Source organism: Lotus japonicus, chromosome 3 (genome assembly GCF_012489685.1).
Source record: "Lotus japonicus ecotype B-129 chromosome 3, LjGifu_v1.2".
In the NCBI taxonomy this organism is placed as follows: domain Eukaryota; kingdom Viridiplantae; phylum Streptophyta; class Magnoliopsida; order Fabales; family Fabaceae; genus Lotus; species Lotus japonicus.
Window position 1 is genome coordinate 74,319,255 of NC_080043.1, and position 20,596 is coordinate 74,339,850.

At 36.0% G+C, this 20,596-nt stretch overlaps 2 protein-coding genes across 2 annotated transcripts; both read left to right on the forward strand.

Annotated features, from left to right (window-relative positions):
• The first annotated feature begins 1,393 nt into the window (after window positions 1–1,393).
• LOC130745843 (uncharacterized) lies at window positions 1,394–5,199 on the forward strand. Its single transcript, XM_057598248.1, has 2 exons — window positions 1,394–1,634; window positions 1,724–5,199. The coding sequence occupies exon 2, from the start codon at window positions 1,887–1,889 to the stop codon at window positions 5,064–5,066; it is 3,180 nt and encodes a 1,059-aa protein (XP_057454231.1). The 5' UTR covers window positions 1,394–1,634; window positions 1,724–1,886; the 3' UTR covers window positions 5,067–5,199.
• A 5,294-nt stretch (window positions 5,200–10,493) lies between these two features.
• LOC130745844 (pleiotropic drug resistance protein 1-like) lies at window positions 10,494–17,813 on the forward strand. Its single transcript, XM_057598249.1, has 22 exons — window positions 10,494–11,110; window positions 11,237–11,357; window positions 11,482–11,655; window positions 11,762–11,921; window positions 12,047–12,123; window positions 12,227–12,280; window positions 12,378–12,770; window positions 12,849–13,130; window positions 13,257–13,573; window positions 13,686–13,846; window positions 13,935–14,038; window positions 14,125–14,281; window positions 14,538–14,627; window positions 14,761–14,885; window positions 14,976–15,308; window positions 15,442–15,732; window positions 15,821–15,904; window positions 15,999–16,132; window positions 16,222–16,449; window positions 16,544–16,715; window positions 16,813–17,067; window positions 17,176–17,813. The coding sequence occupies exons 1-22, from the start codon at window positions 10,782–10,784 to the stop codon at window positions 17,434–17,436; spliced, it is 4,302 nt and encodes a 1,433-aa protein (XP_057454232.1). The 5' UTR covers window positions 10,494–10,781; the 3' UTR covers window positions 17,437–17,813.
• The last annotated feature ends 2,783 nt before the right edge of the window (window positions 17,814–20,596 follow it).

The window sequence follows — 20,596 nt, forward strand, 5'->3', positions numbered from 1 at the left end:
CAAACACGAGGGTTAGGTCAAATAAGTATCCATATGAAAGCACTTTGCCAAATATTTTCTCTAATCATACGGTTCAAAATGTAACATTTTTATGATGAAGGACCAGAACAAAAAATGACTATATTTATAGGGACTAAAAAGATAATTGACCATAATTAATAATGTAATAAAAAAAGAAATATAAATTTTATGAAGAGGCTTTTAGATATGAATTGTTGTCACTTTACTTGCTTGAGAAGATACGATGATTAGATTTAGTTGTGCTTTCCAAATCATCCGTTAGAAAACCATTATTTGAGAAATCGATATTGTACCTACCACACCGATTCCAAAAGCTACGCAAAGCTAGTTCCACCACCAAAGGGGCCTTTGATATTTAACCCATCATGCATTAAAAACAACTCTTACTGAATTCGGATTTGTAGTTAACTCGATCGAGTAATGAGTTAATAGATCAAAAATCAAAGGGGTGAATAATGGATTAAAATCATGAACTTCTGACGAAACTAATATAAATTAAAATTTTATATTGGCATATTATTATTACAAAAAATCTGTTCCATGTTGTCTAGTTTTGTTTTGTCTCGTTCTATTTTGTTCCTTTCTACTACCAAACACTACTTTAGTTACACAAATTAACCAATATACTTTTTTTAAGTGAAAATGTATATATACTTAATATAATTTTATACGGTCAACAAATCATGTTTTAAAAATACAATTCTACGATGTAATTGTGGTCATACAAAATAAAAGGAGCACAAGAGTACAACAATACTAATATTGTATTAGTGTATTGACAATGTATTAGAGTCCTTACATAGGTTGAGATTATGCGCGTCTAATATGAGTTGAGTTAACCTAAAAACATATTTAATCAAATTTATATGATGAGTTATGTAAAGTAAGTACTAATGCTCGAGAGTAATAGTGTCTATAGTATCCAAACATGCTTTAAATGATTCAACTTGACATTTTAATCCACTTAACCACCAAACAGGCTCAGGTGGTTTAGGCGATGAAATTCACTAATATGCTATGCCCAACCCATCAACCTGCGTGTCAAGTCAATGGAGGGGTGGGATGAGTCAAAGCGTTAGGTCTTCTTCTTTAAATTTTTTAAAAAGAATTATATTGTATTGTTTTTTTAGTTAAATTTGTTTTTGTCACTAAATAATCACATTTTATAAAATTAGCTTTATTTTATTTTATTTGTAATCCTTATATATTTACTAAGAATATTGTAATCTTAATATTTCATCAAGGTCTTCTTAATGAATAAAGTAAAAACTGAAACTTTTTTTAAAGCTGACTAGAATTAAAATTTAGACATTTTAATGAGGCTAAAAATTTAAATTTACATTTTATTTTTATATTTCATGAAAGGGGGAAGAAGCAAAATACATGGATCTGGAAGACCAACCAGAACCAGACCAGACAGGAGACTCAGACTTCTACTTCAAGTCTTCACTCTTCAATTTCCCTTACATTCATTCAACTAATCTCCTAATTCCAAATCCAAATCCAAATCATTTCCCATTTCTACTACACTCACTCAAAACCCCACAACCTGGGTTAATTAGCATCATCATTCAAACAGCAAAAAACGCTACCTTAATCTGTGTCTGATCCAGGTTTGTCCTCAAACTTGTTTTCTCCACGCTTTCTGAATGTGCCATGAGTTTTGACTTAGCTATGATCTTGTTTTGTTTCTATGCTTTAGGTATTCTCTGAAACTGTGATCTGGGGTTGATTTATGTACTGCTACCATGTTGGTATTCATGGATGTAATGAAACCCAATATGGATTTTGACAAGAAAAGCAACTGGGTATTCTAGTTTACTGAATTTATAGAGGAAAGTTACGAACTTTTTTCAGTTGGAATCATGAAGTTTCCTTTTTCAGCTTTTGCTCTTTGGTTTGTTTGTGACCTGTTGATGGTCATTGTTGTTGCAAATTCACATTTTCCGGAGGGGATGAGTCAATTTGATAGAAACTCTCATGTAACGTATAGCTATGACCGAATCGGTGAGGTTCAGAAACAATGTGCTTCTGTCTTATCTGCTTCATCTGAATTGAGATCTGAGTATGGTGGGGTTACTGGTATGAAGGGAGAGCTTTCTTTTGTGAATGGGGATTGGATGCAGGATGAGGGTAAGTTTCCCATAATGCCGTTTGATGCTCGGAAATCTCCAGCGTTCGTGTCTGAAGATCATACTCCATTGAAGTTGGCATCTTTTTGGGTAACCGATGTTGATCATGCCCATCGATTGAAGAAGTTGGTCCCGGTCAATGGTTTCATGGTGGTGGGAATCACTAAAGATGGTAATTTTGAGGATAATGTCAATTCATTTGATGGGAATCCTGATTTTCGGTTATGGCCTGGCCATTCTCAGCTTTCAATTTCCTTTCAAGGGGTTTACACTGAATCGAAGAAAAATGGCGGGGAAAGGGTGTTGTGTTTGCTAGGGAGCACAATGCTCCCAACTCGAGAGGCTGATCCTGCCAATCCGTGGGAATGGATGAAGACTCCTGGTGAGATACCTCTGTCGGAAGATGATCAAATTCTTCTAGTTCTTCGTTATCCCTTGACATTCACATTGACAAATAGGACAATCAGTGGAGAGTTAAGGAGTTTGAACCGTGAATCAAATTCTAAACACTTTGATGTGGTTCACATCTCGTCGCAGTTAGGCAAGTTAGCAAAGTACACATTTGGCTCACAACATATGGTATCCAAAGCATGCAGTCCATACCCATATAAAGATAACCTGACGAATGAGTTCATTAGTGCCTACAAAGGGGCAAGGTTTTGTGAAATTCTTGAAGAAATTACTAGAGAGAAACCTTTTTCTGTTGTGCCAAACTGGAGATGCAATGGCACAGATGATTTCTGCAGTAAATTAGGACCTTCTTTGTCTGACAAGGAAATCAAATCAACAGATGGAGGCTTTCAAGATGTTAAACTTTACATGCAGGATATTATCTGCGCCCAAGCAGCTAGTAATAGTAATTCTGGTTCTTCTGCCAGGGTATCTTCTGTTTTTAGAGCAGTTTCTCCATCAGAGAATCAGTACACTGCAGCAAAGAGATCCGGGCCCAATAACCTGTCGCTTGCCACCGAAGGGATCTGGAAATCTTCTAGTGGGCAGCTTTGCATGGTTGGTTGCCTTGGCTTTGTTGATGCCAAAGGGAGTAACTGTAATACACGGATTTGTTTGTATATACCTACTACTTTTTCCATGAAGCAACGCAGTATTATTTTGGGAACTTTGTCTCCCATTAATAACAGTAGTTCCTTCTTTCCTCTATCATTTGAGCAGCTTGTTCTACCTGCAGAGCTCTGGAATTATTTCAGGTTCACTCATCCAAATTACAGTTACTCGAAAATTGACTTGGCTGGCACTGTCCTGGAAAAAAATGAGCCCTTCACTTTCAGGACTGTCATCAAGAAATCATTGCTAACATTCCCCAAACTTGAAGATAGTGAAGCATTCCAAGATAGTCTGTCCCTTCTTTCAGAAGATCTCACTTTTCACGTCCCAGGTTTTCCTGATCCTATGCCTAATGTTCTGGCCCCCAGAGTTGACATTCAGATGGAGATTCTCTCCATTGGTCCCTTGTTTGGCCGCTATTGGTATGCTCAAAATGGTTCGAATGGGGAACAGGAAGCACCATATCATGCAAATGCTGCTGAATATACAGAAAAACAACTTCTTTTAAATGTATCCGCACAACTCAGTCTTACTGGTAAAGGCTATAATAATTATTCTGTACTTTATCTGGAAGGACTTTATGACCCACATGTTGGAAAGATGTATCTAATTGGTTGCAGAGATGTGCGAGCATCGTGGAAGGTCTTGTATCAGAGCTATGATCTTGAGGCTGGAATGGACTGTTTGATTGAGGTGGTTGTCGCTTATCCTCCGACTACAGCTCGGTGGCTAGTCAATCCCACTGCTACAATTTCTATAGAAAGTCAAAGGACTGATGATGACACTCTTAAATTTAATACAATAAAGCTCCAAACCTTTCCAATTATATACAGGAAGCAACGCGAGGATGTCCTCTCAGAAAGAGGTGTTGAAGGGATTCTTCGAATCTTGACACTTTCATTGGCAGTTGGTTGCATTTTAAGCCAACTGTTCTATATAAAGCAAAATGTGGATTCTCTTCCATATATATCTCTTGTTGTGCTAGGTGTTCAAGCTCTTGGGTATAGCATTCCTCTGGTCACAGGTGCAGAAGCTCTTTTCAAGAAAATGGTTTCTGAATCTAATGGTGTATCATCTGGAGAATTAGACAGCAAGTGGTTCCATGTCATTGATTACACGGTGAAACTGCTATTGATTGTATCATTGCTGCTAACTCTGCGGCTTTTTCAGAAGGTGTGGAAGTCTCGCATCAGATTGCAAACGCGTACTACTCATGAGCCACTTTGTGTCCCTAGTGATAAATGGGTGTTTCTCTGTACCTTCACCGTACATCTGGTTGGGTTTGTACTTGTTCTATTAATTCATAGCACAAAAACAAGTCCGACGTCTGTTAGAACAAAGGCATTTGGGACAGAAAGAGAAAATTCTCATTCAGCGCCGGATTGGGCAACAGAATTGGAAGAATATTCAGGTCTTGTCCAAGACTTTTTCCTGTTTCCTCAAGTTATTGGGAATTTAATCTGGCATATCAATTGCAAACCACTCAGAAAGCTATATTTTGTTGGAATCAGTTTTGTCAGACTGCTTCCTCATGCATATGATTACATTCGAGCTCCAGTTCCAAATCCTTACTTTTCTGAGGACTCTGAATTTGTCAATCCAAGTTTTGATTTTTACTCAAAATTTGGAGATATTGCCATTCCTATGATTGCAATTATTCTTGCACTTATGGTCTATGCTCAACAAAGATGGAGCTATGAGAAGCTGAGTCAGATTCTAACATTTGGGCAGTATAAGCTTCTGCCGACTTTCAGATATGAGAGGTTGCCTTCTAACTCTGTTGAAACTGAACTAGTTCCTGGTATCAATGGTGGTGCTGCAAATGAGAAAGAGCAAGTTGATGTAGAATAGTGTTGACACTTGCATTTCTGACAAAAGTTGTATACGTACATGAAAAGTAGGTACAAGTTTGGGTGGATGTATTTTGTATGAGAGATTGAGTTACATACAGAATAATCAAATGAATTGTGGTTTTACTCTGCAACTTTTGATTCTTTGTTCTCCAATTATTACTGCTTAGTTCTCCACTATTGCTCTTCCAATTACTATCTTGCTGTACAAGATTGAGATTAAAGATCTGAGGTTGTTTATAATTGAACAGAAAATTTGTTTAAACAAGCACAATATTACTCTTAGGACTTGGGATTCGGTGCACTGTTTGGATAAATACTTTGTCAACATCCAATACTGCCTCAGACTCGGAGAATTATCTTCTAGAACATGTTAAACTTTGTTCTGTTAATGTCTTTAATGATGTGTGAATTATGGTGTCTTGATTTATAATGCTATTCCTGTGCCAATGTTTGAGCTTTATCTTTATTTGATTGAGATGCTAGATGACATGCCACCAGACTTTAATGTAATTTTTTTTTTCCATATGGCAATTCACATGCTTTTATAATGCTGTCATATCTTAGAACTGGTATTTCCATCTGTTTCTGGTCTAGGCTACTGCAAAATCTGGACTCATTCTATGCCATATGCTAACATTAGCTATATATATATATATAACATTAAATATATTTCCCCACGTTAATATTTTAGTAGTTTTTGCCTGTGAAGCCTACTACGAGAGCACTTCTCTGGTTTGTGATTTTGAAGCACAGGACAGTGGGATCTTGATTTGTTAATAATGCAGCTTCTCACTGTATCTATAGTTGTTGGCTGTTTTAAGGCTATGTTGTTTTGCAGTTGGCCTGAAGATAAAGTGCTTTTATCTGAATGGACCTGAGATGAAGCTTTCACGTTTTTCACCTCGTTTAATTGGAAAATAGGGGTGAACACATACGGAAGATTTCCAATGAAACGAGGTGACTGTGAACTGGACCAATGCACACACTGAGTGACTGTGAACTGTACCAATTCACGCACTTAGTGTCAGGATAGCAAGATATGCCACTACCCATGCTGTATTTTTGCTATTTTACTAATAAAAAGTTTACAATTTTGGGTACCACCCATGTTGCATTTTGCTCAAAGAATGAGGAACTTGATGGCTTTTTGGGGAACATGTTATGTCAAGTGATGAAAGAATCACAGGAGTTGCTGAACAAGCCTCTCCTATTTACTTAACTAGTTTTAAAAAGGATAAAGATGCTTTCACACCAATTTCTCACTCAGTGAAATATAGGAAGAAAAGAGAAGTAAAAAATATAAGGGTTAAGTCATTTTTTCAGCCTTGTAAAACAGGGTATGTCTGATTTTAGTCCATCGTTGGTGTCAAGTATGAATTGCATCCCTCCATTTTAGGAAATACCTTACTTTCAATTCTTGTTGGAGGTTGAGCTCCGATAACTTTTCCAAGTGGCACTCACACATGTTTGATGAAGCTGACTTGGATTTTTCTTAATCTAAATTAACCATAATTTACTATCTTAACAAATACTCAATAATCTTCTGCTTCCGAATTTTTTTTACCAATGAGGTCAATGACTAGAAAATATGAGCTGTAAACTCAACTACCGACAACCTTTTGATCATTATCAGCAACTTTTAATTATCAGTAATTAAAACGACTAGGGAGGTGGGAGGCTATTGTGCTTTGGAAGAAGAAAATTAGTCATTATCGACAACTTTTAATTATCAGTAATGAACAACTTTCCTAATTTCACAAACCCTAATGACTAATTTTCTTCTTTCAAAACACAATAGCCTCCCACCTCCTTAGTCGTTTTTTCACCAATTTCCTAAAACCCCAATTTTGTGGATTATTGCTTCCTTCGTTCTTGGTTATTGTATCTGGTCTTGTATTCTTTTTGTTTGTTTTGGTTGTAGATCTCTTTTTAACTGTGGAAGTTTGATTTCTTAGTCATTCAATAAATGCTTCTGCTTGTGTGAATCTTAAGTTGACAAGACTTCAATTGAACGGTAGCGCCAAGTATAAGAGTTTGCGCGATTTGGGAAATGGGGGAAAATGGTGGGGTGGGGGTTCTGTCGTGGCTTGGTGGTGGTTGTGATGGTGAGAAGTGGTTGGTACGATGGAGAGAGAGAGAGAGTGGTTTCATGGAGACTTTTTGGTACAAGTCAAAAAGAAAACAAAAGAAACAAAAAAGAAAGAGCACAAATCCCCTCAAGGCTTGGGGAAACACGTTCCTACAGGATCCGCAAGGAGGAGAGGAAGAAGCTCAGTCATAGGATCTTGAACCATAGCCAACTCAGACTGCTGTCTAACACCGGCTTTGGCTAAAAAATCCTGACAAGTGCTCCCTTACGCAGCGAATGAAATGAAATTTGGTCATTTGGTGAATGAAATTTTTTCGAGATTAAAAATGTGAAAATTCTACGTGAAAGTCAATGTAAACAGATGATTGGTTAAAAAAACTGTGGCATAAGCTTCGAGTGTACAACAATATGAGAAATGTTTAGGGATTCTATCTAATAAAAAGTTTCAGAGAAAAAAAAGATTTTTTTCAATGAATATTTAACCCTAATTCATTTAGTGGGTAAATTTTTAAGTCCACGACATATATAATTCATATATCAATTAGTTATATAGATTAATTATTAAAACTGAATTATTAGATTCTGAGTGTCCCGACACCACCAACATCACCACATCGACACTCGACCATACCCACTTCAGCCCCGCGGTTCCACCTCTAAATCCAGTCGTTCCAAACTTCTAGACCCAATGCATTGGTTAAAAACAAACCAATTATAATGAGCATACGTGTGAGAATGTATTCAAAAAAGTGTGTTTATGACCAACTGATCCTCCTTAGTCTTAGAAATGTACAGTAGTTTCCTAACCTTTTTCATGAGAATTAAAAATGAGAATAATTTCTTAAAAAAAGATGATAATATATCTATTTATTTCAACCTTCTCGAATGATAGCTCAAGTGGTCAGAGTTAAGAGACATATGAGTTAGGGTCAGATGGGTCAAAAAATCAATACTTAAAGGGTGCAATTTATGTTTCTAATGTAAAAAAAAAAGTCTTTTATAGAAATTAAATGAAGAGATATGCTAACAATATTTACTTTTTGACATTTTTTCAAGCACTCTATATTGGCTAAAATTCATATAGGGTATGGCCAAAACTTACTAATAGTATCTTGGTTGTTGTTTTTGCTGTTGTTAATAAAAACTCAGCTACCTATTACTTCCTCCGTTCCTAAATAACTGACACTATTTCTAGCTAAATTTTGTTTCTAATTATCTGTCACTTTACAAAGTTCAAGAGTGCATTAATTATACTTTACCAATTGTACCATTCATTTATTGGTGATAGGAAAATTGAAAAGTTAGAATTAATAAGATAGATAAAGGGTATAGTAAGAAATTAGATTGTAATTTTAATAAAACAAGAACATTAATTGTTATTTTTTAATACTTGTGCAATAACCTTAAAATGTCAGTTATTTAGTAATGGAGGGAGTATCTTTTTTAATATTTCATTAATGTGATAAATTCTCAACTACCTTTTCCATTCTGCATGTCATGCTCTAATTGGACAAAAGTACATAATAAAAGTGCACATAAATTTTATCCCTAAATTATACAAGTTCTTCCACAATTTGTTGGACCTACATAGAAATCAACCAAGAGAGTGTTTGACTGAGAATGTGAAAATGAGTAGTGCTGCTCTTAAATGAAATGAAGAGTTATTTTCTTCTAAGAATAATTTGATACCAAAAAGAAAGTTTGGTTATAAATATGAAAAATACCATTTCCAACACACACATAAATATTTTTCGAAAACTTAGAAACAAAGTTTGGTAGTGGTGTGGTACCGACCCATTTAATCCTCGGAACGAAAATAGTAAAGCATTAATACAACGGCGTTACTAGTTCTACTGCTTCATATAAACACATAACATTTTTTGACCAAAAAAAAAAAAACACATAACATTCCACCGTCTCAATATTTTTAACCGTTCGATATAATGAATGGTCCAGATGGGTTACTTGTAACCGGTTGCTGCAAAGAAGCTAAAATGAGAAGAAACAATTGCAATTTGGTCCTCATATTATATTGTTTTTCTATTTCTATTTCTATTTCTTCTAGGGTTTCCGACGACACATTTCATCTTCTTCGTTGCAATCTCTGAGCTCTGTTCTCAGGTTGTAGCTGTTCATGCCATGATCAGTTGGGGATTTGAACTGTCTTCCTTTTGCAGTTGGGGATTTTTCTTGGTAGGGTTTTACTGGCAATTGTAATGGATAACGCAGTTACCAGTGAAAATGAGGCTACACCAAATGGGGGTTCGGATACGTGGTGCAGCTCCAATGCCGGTGACAGTGGAAGCAAAAGGGACCATGGAGCTCCATCGATTGGATGTGATGTGAGAATCGCTCCCCGGCGTTGGAAGTGGGTTGATTTCTGTAAATTTTGATTACTGATTCTGAAATATTAGTCTAGTTTTTCTTACTTTGAACCTGATTGTCCATTTGAAATTGGGAGCCAATGACCAGGGTCATTTGTTTGTAGATATGGCAACCCCTAGTTAGCTGCATAGAGTTTTGGTCACTACTATATTGAATTATCATAAAGCTCTGGATAATAGATTTTGAGAAATCAAATTATCATTGCTGTAGATATTTGTAATTTTGTACCTTTTAATGAGAAATTGATGTTTTCATCCACCTTGAGTTTTGTCTTCTTAATTTGTGTTAGAATGTCTTACAGAGATTTTAGATTTTCTTAACACATCTTCATTATATCTTTAAAATAATTGCAGAATCGGTTATCGATATTTACAAGGAAGAATCTTAGGCATTGTTTTGTACTTTCTCCTTAGCTACCTTATGTAAGGTTTGTTTCTTGTTAATTTGGTGGGTTCATGTTTATACCAGTAATGCTGGAGTAGTACTGAGTATTAGTGTAAATAGGGTCATTGGCACATAAAGCTCTTCATATCTGGAGAATTATACTGTATTGTTTTTGGTTGAAATGGAGAATTAAACTTAGAATGTAAATTTAGCACATAAGCACCGAATATCTCGTGAGGAGCAGATGCTAAATTCTACGCTCATTCTCTTATCCTGGCAGTTTGCCCATACGAAGCAAAGGTGCAAAAGTTCAGTAGGATCATTTTCCCCATTTTTATACAATTCAAAAATGATCAAAAGACCTATTCTGCAATTTCAAATAGTACACAGGAATGGATTTCACCTGCAATAACAGGTCAAGATGATTGGGCAGGGATACCCCACATTTTAAATAAGACAGCCTTTAGTATACATATAAAAAGGTGCATATTAGAGTCAAAACTCATTAATTAGTCAGTAACAAGTAGATATTAGTGATAGCATCAAGGTATAAATAGACATGTTTCTCTTCATTCTCTTTAAGGAAAGCAAAATCTGCAAGAACCTGTTTCTCTTTTAAGTGTGCACATTTTTTGTTTAGCTCTTTACCTTAGTTGTATATTTGTACACTGCTAAGGTTTTTGCAGTAGTTGCAAATAGCACTGTATGTCCTCACTCCCTCATTTTTCTGGAGTGTCTACCATAGCAATTTGCAACTGCATTATCTCAGAAGAAGCAAATAGGCTTCCGGGTTTTGTGGGTTTGATCTCAAGTTACAAAAGTTGTTGCCTTTGATTGTTGTGTTGGGTGGAATCAATGGAGGGAAGCGGTAGATACAGAGCAAGTAACAGTCTCCGAGCGAGCAGTTCTACAGTCTGGAGAAACAGTACAATGGATGCTTTCTCTAGGTCCTCGCGGCATGAAGAAAATGATGAAGAGGCTCTGAAATGGGCCGCACTTGAGAAACTCCCTACTTACAACCGTATGAGGAAAGGGTTGTTGGCCACATCGCGCGGAGTTGCTAATGAGATTGATATAACTGATCTTGGATATCAGCAAAGGCAGAAACTGTTGGACAGGTTGATCAAGGTAGCTGAAGAGGACAATGAGAAGTTTTTGTTGAAGCTCAAGGAAAGAATTGATAGGTAACCAATAAGGATGCAATGCTCTTGCTTCTTTACTTTTCTAATATTCTTGTTTACTAGTAATAATCTCATGACGTGATAAGTTCTGTCCTTTTGCCATTTTTCTTTTTCTTAATTTCTTTCTAGAGTTGGGATTGATATTCCAACAATTGAAGTACGATATGAGCACCTAAATATTGAGGCAGAGGCTTATGTGGGAAGCAGAGCTTTACCCACTTTCCTGAACTTCGCTACAAATATAGTGGAGGTGAGTAGTAAATCTTGTTAGATACAAGCTCATAAATTTGCATTTATTAATTAGTTTTCTTGTTGTGTTTCATTGTTCTACTGTTAGTCCTACACTCATAATCTTTCCGTCTGTGGTCTTGTAGAGTTTCTTTACTTCACTCTATATTCTCTCACGCAAGAAGAAACAAGTGACTATTCTTAATGATGTCAGTGGAATCGTGAAGCCTAGTAGGATGACACTGCTTCTAGGTCCTCCAAGTTCTGGAAAGACCACACTCCTTCTGGCATTGTCAGGAAAGCTTGATCCAAGTCTAAAGGTGGAAAACAATTTTCCTTAATTTTACTAGTTTTGATTGTTTTCATTCATTCTCAATGATAAAAGTTGCGTTTCTCATCTAATATGAATGCCATTGTGTCCTCCAGGTGTCTGGAAGAGTGACTTATAATGGGCATGAAATGAATGAGTTTGTACCTCAGAGAACAGCTGCCTATATCAGCCAGCATGATGTTCACATTGGAGAAATGACTGTGAGGGAAACCTTGTCTTTCTCAGCAAGGTGCCAAGGGGTTGGATCACGTTATGGTTAGCCACTTTTAACACTAACGCCTTGCCTTTTTCTTTTTCTCTGCAATCATACTATTGTTTCTATATCTAATTTGGGTCAACATGACTTGCATGACCAAATTTTTATCTTTTGTGATGCACAGATTTGTTAACTGAGTTGTCTAGGAGAGAAAAAGAAGCAAACATTAAACCAGACCCGGATATAGATGTCTACATGAAGGTGAGAAAGAAGCTATTTTTAATCATTATTGTACTATAAAAAATGTTACTTCGGAAGCAATAAATGTAATATCTCTGCATTTGATTTGCTTATGATATACCAGGCAGCTGCAACTGGAGGCCAGGAGGCAAGTCTGCTTGTAGATTATGTTTTGAAGGTAATCCTAGAATTAGGTTCTTTCGGACTTTAAACTAAATTTTCTTAACATAATCAACGAAGGGAAGCCACAATGTATTTATTGTAAAATTTTGCAGATATTGGGGTTGGATATATGTGCTGATACTATGGTGGGGGATGGAATGCTGCGTGGTATTTCTGGAGGACAAAAGAAGAGGGTTACCACAGGGGAAATGCTTGTTGGAGCAGCAAAAGCTCTATTCATGGATGAAATATCCACTGGATTGGACAGTTCCACAACTTTTCAAATTGTGAACTCTGTCAGACAATATGTTCACATTCTCAAGGGAACTGCAGTTATCTCTCTGCTCCAGCCAGCACCGGAGACTTATGAACTTTTTGATGATATCATTCTTATCTCTGATGGTGAAATTGTTTACCAAGGACCTCGTGAATACGTTCTTCAATTTTTTGAATATATGGGTTTTAAATGTCCTGAGAGGAAAGGTGTTGCTGACTTCCTTCAAGAAGTAAGTCAAAGTTTATCTTTATATCTATCATTTGAAATTTTTGATGAAACCATGTACATATAATATCTCTGCGTGCAGGTAACTTCAAAAAAGGATCAAGAGCAGTATTGGATGCGCCGACATGAACCATATAGGTTTGTAACTGTTACTCAATTTGCAGAGGCATTTCAGTCATTCCATGTTGGGAGGAGAATCGGAGAAGAGCTTGCAATCCCATTTGACAAGTCTAAGAATCACCCAGCTGCATTAACCACAGAAAAATATGGTGTTAACAAGAAGGAGCTGTTTAAGGCTAACTTCTCAAGAGAGTGCTTGCTTATGAAAAGGAATTCTTTCATATACATTTTCAAGATATGCCAAGTAGGTTCTAGCTTCCTTATATAAATAAATGCTTTACATATTTATAGTCGTTTGATAATATAGTTGATTTTCTAATTATTTCTCAAAATGGTTGCAACTTTTGATTTTTCCACCTTTGCTGTTTAGCTTACAATCATGGCAATAATTACCATGACACTCTTCCTAAGAACTGAAATGCATCGGGATTCCTTGAATGATGGAGGTGTTTATTCTGGTGCACTATTTTTCGCCATAGTAACGATTATGTTCAATGGACTGGCTGAGATTTCAATGACTATTGTAAAGTTGCCTACTTTCTACAAGCAAAGAGACCACCTATTTTATCCTTCATGGGCATATGCCATTGCCTCATGGATCCTCAGGACCCCTATGACATTTGTGGAAGTTGGTGCTTGGGTTTTTCTCACCTACTATGTAATTGGATTTGACCCAAATTTTGGGAGGTATAGAAGAAGCTTCCTTTATCTGTTTGCATCAATATGCTTGATTTCTTGTATTTGAATGTAGTGTTGCACTGTTACTTATGATGTAAAGTATATATGGTCCTTCATGCAGATTGTTAAAGCAGTACCTTCTGCTATTATTGGTAAATCAAATGGCTTCTGGATTGTTTCGAGCAATTGCAGCACTTAGTAGAAACCTGATTGTGGCCAACACATTTGGTTCCATTGCACTTCTCACACTTTTTACGTTGGGTGGCTTCATTTTGTCCAGAAGTGAGTTCAGTTAATAAACATAACGAAGTTGTTGCTTTTATCACATAATGGAAATTGATATGTTTTCCTTTCATTGGCAATGGAACAGAGAATATCAAGGACTGGTGGATTTGGGGTTACTGGATTTCACCTTTAATGTACGGGCAAAATGCTATAATGGTGAATGAGTTCCTTGGAAATAGTTGGAACCAGGTAATTTTCTAAACTTTCAACTTTAGTAATAATTTCATTTCATTTCAGAAATGTGCTGGCCTAATTAATTTTCTGTTCAATTACAGCTTACTGGAAATTCAAATAAGACAATAGGAATTCAAGTTTTGGAGTCACGCGGGTTCTCCACACATGCATATTGGTATTGGATTGGGATTGGCGCGATGATTGGATTTACCTTCCTTTTCAACATTATATACACTCTAGCTCTTACTTACCTCAATCGTGAGTAATTTCACATTTGGCTACTTATGGTTCTTCAAGTGATGTAAAACATTATTACTTTCTTAATTTATCTCAAATTATTTATCCTATCAGAATATCAAGGTAGTATTCACAATAGTTCAACCACGCTCTCTTTAACACTTTTAATTAGGATATTTCAGTTAAAACAAATTATTTTGTTATAGCAGTTAGTACCATGTACCTAAAATTATATATAATATGAGATGGATTAACAAACAAACATGTTTTTATTCAGCATTTGAGAAGCCACAAGCAATAATATCTGAAGAATCAGAAGGCAATGAGCTAAATGGCAGAGTTCTAGAAGTTGAATTACCACGCTTTGGTAATCTATCTTGTTTATATCTCCCAAGAAAACTCAAAACTCAACGCATGCATACTATTTTCGAGTGTGAGCCAAATGGTTAATGATTCAGAATATGCACTGAGATACTGAACAATTTTCTACTATCATGCAGAAACTTTTGGAAGAGCTAATGCTGTGGAGGGTTCGAGCCACAGGAGGAAAAGAGGAATGGTTCTTCCTTTTGAACCATATTGTATCACATTTGATGAAATCGTGTACTCTGTTGACATGCCAAAAGTAAGTCATTTTCAAAGTTATAATTAATATTTGATTTTCTAGAAACTTTGTTTTTAGTTTAAACACCAATTCTTGGTATTTCAAATGTAGGAAATGAAGGATCAAGGTGTAATGGATAATAGGTTAGTGCTTTTGAAGGGAGTTAGTGGTTCATTCAGGCCTGGTGTTCTCACAGCCTTGATGGGTGTAAGTGGAGCTGGTAAAACTACCTTGATGGATGTTCTAGCTGGTAGGAAAACCGGTGGATATATTGATGGGACCATAAAAGTTTCAGGCTACACTAAAAAGCAAGAAACATTTGCTCGGATCTCTGGCTATTGTGAACAGAATGATATCCACTCTCCTCACGTTACTGTCAAAGAGTCCTTGCTCTACTCAGCATGGCTTCGTTTACCGGCAGAGGTTGATTCAGATACTAGAAAGGTTTGTGCTTACAGCTCTAGACGCCTCATGATTTTTGAATGTTGCATAATTTGTAAGGCCAAAGCAGTTTACAATGCTTGAGCTGTTTCTTAGGCTGATTGCTCATACTTTTGGATCTGATATTCAATTGTAGATGTTCATCGAGGAAGTCATGGAACTAGTGGAGCTGAACTCACTCAGGAACTCACTTGTTGGTTTGCCCGGTGTGAATGGTCTCTCAACTGAACAGCGCAAGAGACTAACTATTGCAGTTGAATTAGTGGCGAATCCGTCCATAATTTTCATGGATGAGCCTACATCTGGGTTAGATGCTAGAGCTGCTGCTATTGTTATGAGAACTGTGAGGAACACTGTTGACACTGGAAGAACAGTTGTTTGCACTATCCATCAACCAAGTATTGACATATTTGAAGCTTTTGATGAGGTAAGAGATGCTATGATAAAATGAAGATGTCTTTTATCGTTTTTCCTCTACTGGACTTGAATCTGATAAATACTGCATATGATTGTAGTTATTCCTAATGAAGCGTGGAGGACAAGAAATATATGTTGGGCCATTGGGTCGTCATTCTAGTCACTTGATCAAGTATTTTGAGGTTCGATGCAACTTAAATTTAATATTATTTATAGAGAATACGATAACCATTATACTTTTGGGTAAGTTATTTTCGAATGTTTTCAATTGTCCAGAGTATTGAAGGGGTTAGTAAAATCAAAGATGGCTATAATCCAGCAACTTGGATGTTGGAAGTTACAGCTTCAGCACAAGAACTTACTTTAGGTGTTGATTTTCATGAGATATACAAAAGTTCTGAGTTGTATAGGTGAGCTAATTTGTTTGGATATGGGTTTATTATCTATGGTAGCTATGATCATTTTCGAGAAAAGGCTTATGTTATAAACTATTCTTCAGGAGAAACAAGCAACTTATAGCAGAACTGGGCAAACCTGCTCCTGGTTCAAAGGATCTTCATTTCCCCACACAATTCTCACAGTCATTTTGGGTCCAATGCTTGGCTTGCTTATGGAAACAGCATTGGTCATACTGGCGTAATCCACCATACACCGCTGTGAGGTTTTTCTTCACTACTTTCATAGCCTTGATGTTTGGAACAATATTCTGGGACCTCGGAGGCAAATAGTAAGTCTAAATTCATATTTTAGAAAGGGAAACAAATTACATTGAGTCAATTATGTCTTTGTAGTTAATCTTTTATTCCTTTTGTGGCTTCCAGCTCAAGCAGACAGGACTTGTATAATGCCATTGGCTCGATGTATACTGCTATTCTCTTCATTGGGATCCAAAATTCCGCCTCAGTACAACCAGTGGTGGCCGTTGAAAGAACTGTCTTTTATAGAGAAAGAGTTGCCGGAATGTACTCTGCCTTACCTTATGCCATTGCACAGGTAATAAAAATAAAATCACCTTTTCACAAACCAAAAGTGTTTGTATTATGGTTTGCATTATTCCCATGTTAACATAACTCAATCTTCTTTGTCACAGGTTGTAATAGAGTTACCATATGTTTTTGCCCAAGCTGCATCATATGGTGTCATAGTTTATGCCATGATTGGATTTGAGTGGACAGTAGAGAAATTCTTCTGGTACATGTTTTTCATGTACTCCACATTGTGCTACTTCACTTTCTACGGCATGATGGCGGTAGCAATTACGCCAAATCACCATGTTGCTTCAATTATGGCTGCTGCATTTTATGCGATTTGGAACCTATTTTCAGGATTTATCGTCCCACGACCTGTAAGTATTGCCAACCTTAAAATGCATTGAAGAATACATTTGAATGGATTCTCAGGAAGTATATGGTTACTGAACTTGTTTTCCATTTTCGTTTCATTTTGATTACAGAGAATTCCTGTTTGGTGGAGATGGTACTACTGGGCATGTCCTGTGGCCTGGACCATATATGGGTTGGTTGCATCGCAGTTTGGTAATATAACGCATATAATGGAATCAGAAAATGTGTCAGTTCAAGATTTTATAAGAAGTTATTTTGGTATCAGACATGACTTCGTAGGAGTTTGCGCAGTTGTGGTTTCTGGAATTGCTCTACTCTTTGCTTTTATTTTTGCCATCTCAATTAAGCTCTTCAACTTCCAACAGCGATAGATTAGCTATATTTTTGGTCCTTATCATTGTTAACCTGTTCGGTATACGAGGTTGTCTCTCTCAACAAATGACTTTCCTGATCCAGCTTGGCCACCAGTAATACCTTGTTGGTACTAGATTAGCTATATTAGGCAAACCTGAAGGATTCTTTGTATTTTCCACAACTTTTTAGTTTATTGATTAGTATCATAATAATATTTGTGTCTATCTTATTCAGAGAACATTTTCCGAGGAAACTTAGATCCCTCTATGAGTTAATTTTAATCTTCTTTTATACATTCTTGTGTTTGAGTGTAAATTTATTTGTAGAATGATGTGAGACTAGATAAGATCCTATTGAGATTCTTAGATTTAGTGGTTTGTGAGCTTTATAAAAACCCTACATTAAACTAATAGATATTTGGTTATGCGTAGATGGCTTACATGTATATTCCTTTCAGCCTAATAGTTAACCAAACAAATAATGTTGGCTTTTATATATGTATATGCATCACATGTGAAAACATAATGAGACGCAAATGAAATATAAATTATTACTAGCGCCAGCATGTATTGACTTCACGTGTTACGCTATTAATTAGTAATTTAAGTAAGCATTGCCATTATACTATCTCATGTTAAACAAAAGATACAACAAGAAGGGGGAATCATATCTATTTTCAAATCATAAACTTTTAAAGTAATTCTATCATTGAATGCAAAGTTACAAAACACACGTATATCATAAGGAATCACTTCATACGCGGACAAAAATATACTGTTGTCATGAGTTTGCAACGTGGCCATGCCACCGAATATTGAATGAAGCTGTTGAGTTCACAATTGCAAGTTTGCAACAAGTCAAAAAGAAGCAGCACGATGTATTTATTTGCTTAACCACCCTTATAATGAGGTCGAATGTTCATTGCTTATATATGAAAATGTAATACATTTCATGGTCAATCGTTTATCATTTAGTGTGAGTATTTGTGTCGAGATGATTAATTATTGTTGTCGACAGTAGAAAAGTTCTTATGTGCTAAATACAATATCATCTAGGTTTAGGCGTCAAGCTTCTGTCTTGCCAAAAACGCAAACTTTCATAATTAATAAAGTGGAGACGAGAGCCACATGGAACAGATTACAGATATAGTATAAGGTTAGTTGAATAATGTTAATGAATTCAAGTGCATGCGTTGCTTTCTAGAAGCTTAGTTTGTTTGCAATTGGATTGGGCAATGGTAATGTTTGCCACGACATTTGAAGAAAGATAAGGTCAGTGCTAATAACATGGGTGCAAGAGGAATAAATTAATTTTAGGATATAGTTTGAGACCCCTTTTGGGTTCACCATCGTGTGCGATTATCCATTAACCATAGCTGGAAAGGACACAATACACATCAAAGAGTCCCAATTAGGGAAACTTAATTTAATTAAGGTACTCTGAATAATGGACATTCCACTCTATCACATATATGCCTTAGACATCTAATCTTTTAGCCATTTCATTTTTTTTCTTTAATCGTTTCTTCATGTAATGGGAATACTCAAAGGCGACCAAAACTATTATATCAGTGATAAGTTTATTGGAAAAAAAAAACTATGTCTCACATGCGTTATAAGGAACAAAGATCAATTCCAACATATATGCATGAAGAGGAAAGGAGATCGCACAAGCTAATAAAATGGAATGTATGTATGAAGAGGATTCTTAACTTTTGAATTACGATGAGATTTTAATTTACCAATGAAGATGTAAACAACAGACTCGTAGTTAGAAGGTTTAACTAGAAGACTTAGAAATGAAGTAGTGGTGGATGTTGAACCCCAACCTTGTCAAATGTCAAGCGCCATGAATGTCATATGATGCATGGAACCCACAAGAAGTTATAACTTTGTTCAAACTCTTAGCCTTTGAAGATCCTGACATCTATTTCCTTATTGGAACAAGAACGAAGTCAGAGGAGAGGCAATGTCTAAGAGGATGGGGTGGATTGAACAATTGCAATATATTACAAGGGGACTGTCGTACTTTGGAAGGTAGTTTCGCCGTCTTAATTAAGGGAAATGAAAATTTCAAGGATCTTTGGCTATTGAATATAGGCTAGGTTTATTTCAACTCTAAAAGTGAGCTCGTTGACGTTGGGTGAGGGTTATCCAAGCCTAAATTAGCCTTAATTTGGTCATGTCTCGTAGTTGTGAGGTCTGAAAACATTCTCTCACGCCCATGATTAGACATTTCTAACATGGAGATAAAAATGTTAATTTTTAATCGCACGGGAAAAGTCGTGAAGCCACATTGTTTTATCCAAAAAGTCATTGGGGCCTAGGTAGATGGCATCAAGGATATGGGACCATGATAATTAACTACCACCAAACTATATACTCGGCCTCATAGAACCATCGACTCTAATATCACTGTTAGAGTATGAATGAAGCCCGACAAGTGACGAGAATTCTATAATTGGCTTCAAAGATAAGACCAGACTATTGACACAAAAACCTTAAAACAATGAGTTTATGGTTCTTCACACTTAAATTGCTTTTAATTAATCCATTATTAACTATTTTGGTACTTAATCACTCACACATAATTTTCAACACGACACCGACACCGTTTACCCAAGTTTAAGGGAAGAACCCCAAGAGGGGACCAAAGATCAGAGAAGAACTTGGTGTAACTAGCCCTTACATTAGTGAGGTTGGCAGCTCAAAATAAAACTAGATAATTTTTTAAACTTTTTCTCCTATATAAATTATCTATACATTTATTTTTTATTTTATTATTTTTTTCAATTCCTATCACCCTGTCTTCTCTCAGCATTCAAAACAGGATAGAAGAGCTTACAGTAAGCACAGTATACACATACAGACAGCCACATTATTTTGATCCCAATTATCATATAAAATAACCTTTGTATAAAAAAAGGTACACATACACTTTTAAATTAATTTAATTTAAGCATTTTTACAATCACATGGTCTTTATATATTATTTACGTATAATTAAAATGTCATATTAAACAAAGAATACTTTGACAGCTTGATTTCACCTAAACATAACATTTTTTTAATCATTAAACTCTAGTTTATACCCACATAATGTAGAAATATACTCCTATTTAACTTGTCCCCATGGAAATTGCACAGTACTTTTTGAAAGAATGGCCCCCATGTGGCA

Coding starts and splice junctions, on each gene's coding strand:
- LOC130745843 (XM_057598248.1), top strand. CDS start 1,887: ATGAAGTTTCCTTTTTCAGCTTTTGCTCTTTGGTTTGTTTGTGACCTG.
- LOC130745844 (XM_057598249.1), top strand. CDS start 10,782: ATGGAGGGAAGCGGTAGATACAGAGCAAGTAACAGTCTCCGAGCGAGC. Junction 12,124..12,226: donor ATATAGATGTCTACATGAAG/GTGAGAAAGAAG, acceptor ATGATATACCAG/GCAGCTGCAACTGGAGGCCA. Junction 14,886..14,975: donor ACTCTGTTGACATGCCAAAA/GTAAGTCATTTT, acceptor TTTCAAATGTAG/GAAATGAAGGATCAAGGTGT.